Source organism: Bubalus kerabau, chromosome 2, assembly GCF_029407905.1.
Source record: "Bubalus kerabau isolate K-KA32 ecotype Philippines breed swamp buffalo chromosome 2, PCC_UOA_SB_1v2, whole genome shotgun sequence".
Classification (NCBI taxonomy): Eukaryota; Metazoa; Chordata; class Mammalia; order Artiodactyla; family Bovidae; genus Bubalus; species Bubalus kerabau.
The window spans coordinates 176,331,962-176,343,043 of NC_073625.1; the positions used below are offsets into that span (position 1 = coordinate 176,331,962).

General features: G+C 45.8%; 1 protein-coding gene across 1 annotated transcript; it reads right to left on the reverse strand.

The window, feature by feature from the left end:
* Positions 1-4,791: 4,791 nt before the first annotated feature.
* LOC129644526 (proline-rich protein 23C-like) lies at positions 4,792-5,709 on the reverse strand. The gene has a single exon (XM_055570120.1). It carries the CDS (start codon positions 5,707-5,709, stop codon positions 4,792-4,794), a length of 918 nt encoding a protein of 305 aa, XP_055426095.1.
* Between the last annotated feature and the right edge of the window lie 5,373 nt (positions 5,710-11,082).

Sequence of the window (11,082 nt, forward strand, 5' to 3'; positions counted from 1 at the left end):
CTTTCTCAAAGTAGACCTCAGAGACAGAAAACTTTAACCCAAAAACCCATTGCCTATAGGGTCACAAAGACCTGTAGGTCCCTATTCCCACTGACTCTCTCCACCCCCACCACCCCCACCACCCCAAACTCCACCAGGCATGTCCTGGCCTTTTTTATTTGGCTCCCAAACTAACATGCTTAGTGACAGAAATGACAAATACTGTATGCCATTGCCTACATGGGCAGTGTAAAAAAGCATGTGGATGAATGTATGTGCAACACTGAAACAGACTCAAATGTAAAGTAAACACACGAATATTACCAAATGGGAGAAGGAAGTGGGCAGGGGCCAAAAGAGGTAGGAGATGAAGTCCTAGGAACCAGCAGGTATTGTTCCAAAGGGGAATTATTGTCTTGACCTGGTAATGAGTTGTAGAAACCTAGGAGTAGTCAGACTGCTGAATCACTCATCTCTACACCTAAATCTAATCTGTAAGGGGAAATCCTCGATAAATAACCCAATCAAATCATCAATCCATCCACCCATCCATCAAACTCTGGTTGCATCCTTACTGGGACTGCTTTTCTTCTTTCACCTTCAATTTCCAAGTCCTCTGCAATGCCTGAAGCCCCCAAAATGCTCTCATTGGCCCTTCTGCCAGCTTTTTTGATGGACCCCCCCCAAAGACCCCCAAATTCCAAGTACCTGCTTTTTGTGTACCTGCAAACTATGAAATGACAACACTTGGAATAATAATTTGACCAAGTCTTTGTCATCACACAGACACACCAAACAACCTCCTAAGATTTCAGGATCAGAAAAACTGCAAACTAAGGTTTTCAGTACTAGACAGGATGCTGACAAACCACATACAGAAAGGTGCTACTTCATGGTAACATTTAAAAGCATTTCCCTTGACACCAGGCATGAGACTTCAAAGCCCCTAACTAACTGATAATTCAGCACTTGGCAAAGAATATCCAGTCAAAAGATGAAAGAAAGATAAGTGGCAGGTAAATAAAGACAGTACTCTCATGATTTGAAAATTCTTTTGTATTTTTTGGTCAGGCAGGAGAACCTACCCATAAGCTATGACCAAAGTGAAGCTGTTTTGCAGAGTAGTAGGTCAACCTAAGAACCATCTGTTTCTAGGTGCCAGTTAAAATGGACAAAATACACCTGGGTTCTTCTTTTCTTAGGTTTTATTTTTAATTGAAGGACAATTACAACATTCTGTTTCTTTCTGCCAAACATCAACATGAATGATCCATAGGTATCCATATGTCCCCTCCTTCTTGAACCTCCTTCCCACCTCCCAACCCATCCCAGCCTTCTAGCTTGTCAAAGGACACTGGATTTGTGCTCTCTGTGTCATACAGTAAATTCCCCATGTGAGGTCTTAAAACATTTAAAAAATACAGAGTCTGGAGAATTACAGACTTTTCCATGACAGCATATTTCTATTTTAAAAACATATCAGAAGAAAAGAATGGGAAACAGTTGGCTTGGGGGGGGTCACAAATTTTATTAAAAATCAGTAACTGAGTTCAACAATTTGCCAACCTCAGCACTCAGAAAGAGGAGGGCACATGATCTCTCTGAAAAATTCTGTGTGTGGTATCCAAAAAACATTTTGTCCACATTCTTCAGTGGATATCGGCTAGGTTCAACACACACAAGAGCTACACTGGTGATCCAGAAAAGCTTACAATGGGCAGAGTGTTGTCATAAACTAGCATGGATAATAGAGACAAAATCCTGTCAACAAGAGATCAAGTAATTACTCTATTGGTGGGAATACAAGGGGAAGAGGCAGAGATAGGATGCCTGGGAAAGGATGGCTTTGAGCCAAAAGTGCTGGGAGTTAGATTAGAAGGGAAATCGGGAGTGGGGGTGGGATAGAGCTGCTCCGGGTGACCTCCCTAGAGAAAAACCTAAGCAGCTATCCAAAAGCATGCTGTATTTCAGGAGGTTTTTCTTTGCCCAGGTGATCTCTACCAGTATTCTAGCCAGCTAGATGCTAATTTTGCAACCAAGGCAAAATTCTGAAAGGCAGCAGGCATCCAAGGTCATCTGGCTCTTGTGATGATTGCCAGGAGGGCAAGGTACACAGAGCCGTCACCAGAAGTTTCTATCCTGGTCCTCAGCCTAGTCAGGTATGGAGATTGGGGAGCTTAGGAGGAGGAAAAGTGAGGTCCATGGGGCCAGGGACAAAGGCGGGGTGGGGTGGGGTGTAGCTCCAGGGGAGCCGGTGGTGGTTTTCACAGCTCCGTTGGATAAAAACAAACAACCCAACCCAAACACAGGCAGAAGATCTGAATAAACTCCTTGGTCCAAAGAAGAAAGGCAGATGCCTAACAGAGATGTGAAAAGATGCTTCAGTTCACTAATTGTTAGAGAAAAACACTTTCAAAAACCCATGGCTTATCACCTCACAGATGTCAGAATGGCTGACATCTGAAAGTCTTCCAAAAGAAATATTTTCTAGGATATGAGGAATAGGCAATCCCCAAACACTGTTGGGAATGACAACTGGGACAGCCACTGTGCAAAAGAGAATAAATTCTTCTCCAAGCACTACAGGTAGAGACTCTGTACCATCCAGACGTTCCATTCCTTAGTATACATCCAGAACACAACAAAAACTCTCCTTAAAAGTGAGCCATGAACAGGATGTTGATAGCACAACTACAGAAAATAGCCAAAACATGGAAGCAACCCTAGTACCCATCCACAGAAAGAGATACAGGAGAGGAGGGACACACAAGTAAACACACACACACACCCCAAATGGAATATTATGCTGCCAGAAGTAAGAGTGGATTTCTGTTTTCAGGAAACTGGGCAAACCTAGCATCACTAGCATGCTTAGTGACAGAAGGCTGACTGAGAATGACAAATACTGTATGACATCACCACCGTAGAGAGTATAAAGAAAGAATATGGATTAATGCAGGTGCAACAGTGAAACAGACTCAAAAGTAGAGTAAACAAATTAGTCCATATAAGCTAGGAGAGGAAAGGAAGCAGGGGCAAAAAGAGGTGGGGTGAAGTCCTGCAAACTAGCATGTACTGTCCAAATAGGGAATGACTGCCTTGACTTTGTGATAAGTTGTACAGCCCCAGGATCAGAAAAGATGAATTGCTAGTAGTCCGTCTTAATCTAATCTAAATGGTGAATCATCTCCACTTTAATAAATAACCCAATCAAACCATCAATACATTAACCCATCCATCAAACCCTAGACCCTACCCTTCTGGAATGCTCTTCCTCATCCATCTTCAATTCCTAAGACCTACCATGGGCATTCAATGTTTCTAATTCCTGAAGCCCCAAATTTCTCTCATTGGCTCTTCTGCTAGGTTTCTCCATGGACTCCTAAAGACTTCAAATTCCCAGTAGCTGCTTTATGTCCCCACAAATCAGGAAATGCCAACAGTTGAAATACTTTGACAAAGTCTCTATCCTCAAGCACAAGACACAAAACAAGACTCTGAAATTTTCAGGATCAGAAACACTACAAACCATCATTTCAGGACTGGAACACTTACTTACAAATCACATAGAGAGAGCTCCTGCTTCATGATAATGCTAAAAGCACTTCCATTGACACCAGGCATGAGACCCTGGAAGCCCCTACCCAACCCATAGTTCTGCCCTTGACAAGGAATATCCAATCAAAAGATGAAGGAAAGATAAGAGGCAGGTAAACAATACAAAGACACAATACTCTCATGATCTGGAGATACTTTTGTCTTTATTGGTCAGGCAGGAGAATCTATGCATAAACCATGGCCAACATGAAGTTGTTTTTTTGGATACCAAGTCAATCTAAGAACCAACTGTCTCTAAGTGGCAGTCACAATGGATAACATACATGTGGGGTCTTCTTTTTTTATTTTTTATATGAGGCTAATTACAATACGCTTTCATTCTCCCAAACATCAACATGAATCAGCCACAGGTACACGTATGTCCTCTCCTTCTTGAACCTCCCTCCCACATCCCACCCATTCTACCCCTCTAGGTTGTAACACAGCATGGAATTTGTGCTCCCTGTGTCATACAGCAAATTTCCCATGTGAGTGTTTTAAAACAATTCAAAACACAGAATCTGGAGAATTACAGACTTCTCCATGACAGCAGATTTCTATTATAAAAACAATGGGAAACAGTGGGCTTTAGGGAAGGGAGTCACAAATTTTATGTAAAACCCACAAACCCAGTACAGAATTCAACCATTGCCAACCTCAGCACTCAGAAAGAGGAGGGCACATGATCTCTCTTCACAGTTTTGTGTTTGGTATCCACCAAACACTTTGTCCACACTCTTCAGTGGATATTGACTATATTCAACAGACACAAAAACACACAGGGAACGACAGGGGCCATCCAGAAAAGTTCACACTGCACAGAAGTTCTCATAAATTAGAATGGACATTAGGGAAAATATCTCACCAACAAGAGATTAAATATCACTCCATTGGCTGGAATATGAGGGGAACAGGCAGAGGCAGGTGCCTGAGAAAGCATGGCTTTTGAGAGAAAAAGCATTGGCACTTGGGTTTGAAGGGAAATTGGGGGGTGGGGGTGGGGTAGAGATACTTCAGAGTGACCTCCCTAGAGAAAACCCTAAGCAGCTGTCTGATCTTCTGAAAGCAAGCTGTATTTCAGGAGGCTTTTCTTTGTCCTGGTGAATTCCTTGCTAGTGTTCTAGTCAGCTAGATGCTGATTTTGCAACTGATGGAAAATTCTGCAACACGGCAACCATCCAAAACTCATCTGGCTCTTGAGATGCTTGCCAGCGGTCAACTGCACATGAAGCCCTCATCGGAAGACTCTGATCTGGTCCCCAGCCTGGCAGTGGGTGGGGATGGGATCAGTTCACTGAAGATCAGGCTTCTCCGTGCCTTGCAAGGAGGACCCTGAGGATGCTTCGGGCGCTCCACGGGACCAGGACTAGGAGAAGGAGGTAGAGGCTGAAGTGGGGAGTCATGGGAGGCCTCCCGCAGGTGCAAGTCCAGGTAATCGTCGTGGTGAGAAGAGCCTTTCTCTGGACTAAGGTTGGTCGCTTGACCCCAGGGCTCTAGGAAGGAGCCCTGCAGCTCTGGGTCACAGAGAACAGAGACGGGGCTGCCTGTAGCATCCATCCAAGGCCGCGGGAAGTTGGCTTGCAGGTCAGCGTCGTCCTCATTGGCCTCTTCTTGGAAGGCGACCTCTTGCACAGCTGGGCAGAATTCAGGTTCCAGGGCCATGTACTCGCCGGGAAGGCTCAGGACAGCGGCCGGTTCCAGGATCTGCTCCCTCGGCGCTTCCACGTCCGAGTCCAGGAGAGCCTCGGGAACCAACATGAAGATTTGATCTCCGAGAGACACTTGCACCATGGACATGGAGTCCGGCTCCAGCAGCAGGTCGACGTGCTCTAGAGGCAGGTGCAGGGCAAAGCCAGTGGGCACAACCAGCTGGGCCGTGGGCGGGCACTCTATGGGGGGCTCCATCCCGTCGGCCAGGCTGGGTGCCACCTCGGACTCGGACTCGGACTCGGACTCGGACTCAGACTCAGGCTCAGGCTCAGGCTCAAACTCAAACTCAAATTCGGACTCGGACTCGGACTCCGGAAACTCCAGCTCCTCTGTTCGGCGGCGTTTGGCTGGGCCTGGTCCTCCGGCCTGCGGTCCCCACAGATCGTCAGGGGAGGCGCTGGGACTGAGGGGCCGGGTGCCCATCACAACGACCGAAGGACGGCACACCCGAGACTTGACAGAGGGCAATGAGGCGCTCGGTCCTGCTCGCTGTGACAGGTCTCTAAGACCTGTAAGGCAAACCGGAACGGGCTGGCTGGGGCGCAGGACCCGGTGATGCTAAGCAAGTCCTCAGATATCTGGGGCCAACTCCCGGGAGACTCACTGTCCATGCACGCAGGGCAGCCGCGTTCAGCACTTCAGCTCCCTGGTCACCGAAGCTCACTCCTTGGCGAAACCACCGGCGATGGCCAATGTTGCAAGTGAGGCCAGCGCATCCCGCACCGCAATAAATACATCCCTGCCCCTAGGCTCCGCCCCCTTCCAGGCTCCGCCCGGAAAACTCGCTGGACCTAATCTGCCTGATTGACAGCCCTGACTATGGCAATTCACCTTAGAGAACTACCGCTAGAGAACTACTCTAGGATTACCGGGTCCCCAAATGATTCTGCCACTCCAAGGCTAGGCGTCCAGGGTCACGTGCTTTGGTTTCAAAAAGCGGACCTCAGAAGCAGAAAAACTTAACCAGAAACCCCACTCCCTATCGAGTCCCAAGGAACTCTAGGTCCCTACTCACACTGACTCCCTGCCCCAGGGGCGTCCTGGCCCCTTTTATTTTGGCCCCAGCCTGGGGCTGAGTCTGGGATGGCATCCTGAAGTCTCCCTGGGCCAAACTAGTCAGGGGCGGTCAGATCCTTCAAGCGGGGTGCAAAGGGAAAGGGCTCTTGGAACAGAGGATGTTATCAGCATCTACTGCAGGATCAACTTTTACTTCTATCCCTGGAGCAGGTCGGTGCTCATGGACAGAGTTCCAGCAACTGAACCAAAGGTTCACACCCTCTGCTAGGACAGAAACTACACTCAAGAGGTGGAGCTTTTAGAGCCCAAAGGACAGATGATGGAAATGTCAAGCACAAGGAAGAACCCATCTGCCCAGGATCCAGGAACCCGCACAACTGCACCTGATCAGTCAAAAGACTCAAAGGTTTGTCTATGGCACCCATCCTCCTGCCCAAGCATAGGTGTGGCTCAACTTTCTCTCCAGTGTTCCCAGTGGGAAAACACCCCAAATTGTCTTTGGAATGCAGAATACTGTCACAGGGTTGCAGACAAGAGGAAAAGACCTCCCTGCCCACTCCCTCTCCTTTCGGCACATGCTGGTTCACTTTTATCTTTTCACACCATAGCATTTCCTGTATATTCTTATTCTTAGAGTAGCATTGAATTCCTTTCCACAGAATTTTATTTATCAGGCCTCTCTCCAAGGACATTGAACCTAGTGGTCTGTGATGGGTGGGCACAGGCATCTTCTGGCCAATCAGGATAAAGCTTCAGATTCCTGGCCGGCTACCCAGAAACACAGAACAGAATTCCTGCAGTGAAGGACCCTGGAATTCAATGTAAGCCCCTCACCAAAGATGTCACTGGATGCCAGTGTTGAAAGTCAAAACACTTCTTTCCTTTCAGCATTGGAGTATTTCAAGTACCAGGTGGTAGGTCTTCAAGGTCAGAACCCTGCTGGATGGTAACAAAGGCAACAGGGATACTCCAAAGTCCATGGCCAGCCTTCAGCATTTGCCATGCACTGCTGCTGCTGCTAAGTCGCTTCAGTCGTGTCCAACTCTGTGCGACCCCATAGACGGCAGCCCAACAGGCTCCCCCATCCCTGGGATTCTCCAGGCAAGAACACTGGAGTGGGTTGCCATTTCCTTCTCCAATGCATGAAAGTGAAAAGTGAAAGTGAAGTTGCTCAGTCGTGTCCGACTCTTCAGGATCCCATGGACTGCAGTCTACCAGGCTCCTCCATCCATGGGATTTTCCAGGCAAGAGTACTGGAGTGGGGTGCCAGTGGTCATAATTGGGTCTCATGGCTGAAACTCCACTATTCCTGGACAAGGGTCAACAAATTCCCCTGAGGTGATGTTAAGGTGCATGGGTGCTGGGTTCCTGGAGGCTCTGGTGGGATCCCAAGTTTCCATGGGATGAACCTGAACACAGGAGGCACCAAACTATAATTCCAGGAGATGAAAGCAGATCTATGCTTGTATTCTTTAGAAAGAGGTTACTGAAAGCTAGATGTGGGAGCTTTAAGCAAGGGAAAGTAGGGCCCACGGGGCCGGAAGCCGGGAACCAGAGTCTGGTTGTGGTTCCAAGGAGCAGAGAGGGAACATCTGCCTTAAACCTGAAGCATATTGCAAGCAACCTCTGAAAGTCCCATGCCTCTCACCTCTCCTTCCTTCAGAAATAGAGTTTCCATTCAGGAGATAGGAGAGCGCAAAAGACACAAAGATGCCAAAGCTCCCCATGACACACACAAGGGTTCAGAGGCTGTGATCTGGTGAGGAAGAGGGCCCTCAACTCGGTTGCTCCTGTCCCTGCTTGGTGCCATCTAAGGTGGGCTCTTCTCTCAACCTTAGCACTTTCACATCTGGGCTCATCATTGTCCTGGACCTGGGGAACCCTCACAGTGACTTCCCCTCCAGAGGGAAGGTGGCCCTGTCCTGAGACAAAGACAGGCAGCAGGAGGGGAGAGGAAATAACTGCCTTGTGGAATAAAGGCCCCTGTGGACAAACATACAGCTAACATCGCACTCAAAGGGAACACCTCAATCCTTTATTCCCACCTCCCAAAACCACACAAGGATGCCCCTCACCCCTTCTATTACACAGAGTATTGCAAGCTTTAACCCCAGCAATCGGCCAAAAATCAGAAAGAAAATGTACCCACCATGGATGGGAAGTACTAAAACTGCCAATATTAGTATGTGGCATGATTCCTTAGAGGAAAAACTCACAAGTCTCCACCCCAAAATGACAAGTGCTAACTAATGAATCCACAAAATTAAAGACAGAAAGTTGCTGCTTTTCTATACACTAGGAAGGAATTGTCTGAAATGGAAAAAAAAAATAGAGGAGAAGAATCCCATCTCTGACTACCTCTAGAAAAATTCAACACCTTAGATACAACTAACCAAGGAGTTGAAAGACTGTATTCTAAAAACTTGAAAACACTGACCAAGGCAATGGAGGATGACACAAAGATATCGAAAGACATCCCTAGCTCTGGGATTGTAAGGATTGCTATTGTTCAAATGACCATACTATCTGAAGAAGAGATTGAAGGAAATGCCTAGAAAACACCCAGGACGTTTTTCTGAGAACTAGTACAAATATTCCAAATGTCATAGGGAGCTACACAGGACCCAACCTGACAAAGCAAGTCAGGAAAGAATAAACAATGAAAAAGAAGGCTGGAGCTACAACACTCCCAGACTTCAGACCAAATTGCAAAGCTACAGAAATTAAAACAGCATGGTACTGGCACAGAAACACATATGGAGGTCAACAGAACAGAACACAGATCCAAGACATGAGCCCAGAGTTTATACAGGCAGCTACAGCCAATGAGTTTGCCATCTAAAAGGCATGAATACACAATAGTCAAGAGACAGTCTCTTCAGCACTTGTTGCAGGCAAAACTGGACACTTACATGGACAACAATGAAACTAGAACACTACCATATGCCTTCAACAAACATAAACTCAAAATGAGTTACAGGCCTATGAAAGAGATCTGAATCTGTTAAAATCTTCAATGAGATATTGGCTCTTAGACATAAACCAGGGCAATATCTTTGTAAATGGATCTGTCCCCTAAGACCAAAAAAAAAAAAAAAAAAAAAGTCATCTAACCAAACCTAAACATGTGGGACCTAGGTGAACTTCAAAGCTTTCACTCAATGTAGGAAACCAGGGACAAACCCAAGACATCCTATGGAATGGGACACAAGATCTGCAAGTGATATGATGGATCCAAACCTGTAAACAGTTACTATATATCCATAGAATAAAAATAAACAAACAGCCCAATCCAAACATAGACAGAAGATCTAAATACACTTTTTGGTCCAAAGAGGAGAGGCAGATGCCTAAAAGGCCTGTTAAAATATGTCCCAAATCAATAATAATTAGAGGAATGCAATTTCAAAACAACATATCACCTCACAACTGTCACAATGGCTAGAATCTGAAAGTCTTCAAAAAAGAAATATTCTCTAGGATGTGAGCAATAGAGAATCCCCAGACACTGTTGCTAGAAATGATAATTGGGACAGCCACTATGCAAAGCAGCATAAGTGTTCCTCCAAGAACTACAGGAGAGACACTGTGTCACCCAGACATTCCATTCCTGAGTATACATCCAGAAAACAACAAAAACTCCTTAGAAGTGAGCCATGAGCCCAGATGTTGATAGTACCAGTACAGACAATAGGCAAACATGGAAGCAACCCTAGTACTCATCCACAGAAAATAGATACAGAAAAGGAGGAACATACACACACACATACACACCAAATGGAATATTACACTGCCAAGAATAAGAGTGAATTTCTGCCATCTGCAGGAACCTGGACAAACCTAGCACCACTAACATGCTTAGTGATATAAGGCTGACTGAGAATGACAAATATTGTATGATATCACCAACATGGAATATGTAAAAAAGAATATGGATGAATGCAGGTGCAACAGTGAAACAGACTGAAAGATAAACAAACTAGTCCATAGCAACTAGGACAGGAAAAGGGCAGGGACACAAATAGGTATGTAATGAAGATCTGCATTCGGTATTGTTCCAAACAGGGAATGACTGCCCTGACTTTGAATCACTTGTAGTCTATCTTAATCTAATCTAAAAAGGTGAATCGCCTCCACTTTAATAAATAACCCAATTAAACCATCAACACATTAACCCATCCATCAAACCCTAGACCCTACCCTTCTGGAATGCTCTTCCTCATCCATCTTCAATTCCTGAGACCTACCATGGGCATTCAAGATTTCCAATTCCCGAAGCCCCAAGTTCCTCTCATTGGCTCTTCTGCTAGGTTTCTCCATGGACTCCTAAAGACCCTCAAATTCCCAGTAGCTGCTGTATGTCCCCACAAACTATGAAATGCCAACATTTGGAATAATTTAAGTCTCTGTCCTCAAGCACAAAGACACAAAATAAGACTCTGAATGTTTCAGGATCACAAAGACTACAAACTACAAACTATCGTTTCAGTACTAGAACACTTACAAATCACGTAGAGAAAGGTCCTGCTTCATGGTAATCCTAGAGCATTCCCACTGACACCAGGCATGAGACCCAGAAGCCCCTACCTAACCCACAGTTCTGCCCTTGGCAAGGAATATCCAATCAAAAGAAGGAGGAAAGATAAGAGGCAGGTAAACAATACAAAGATACAACACTCTTGATTTGGAGATACTTTTGTCTTTATCGGTCAGGCAGGAGAATCTATCCATAAGTCATGGCCAACATGAAGCTGTTTTGCAGGATACTATTTCAACCTA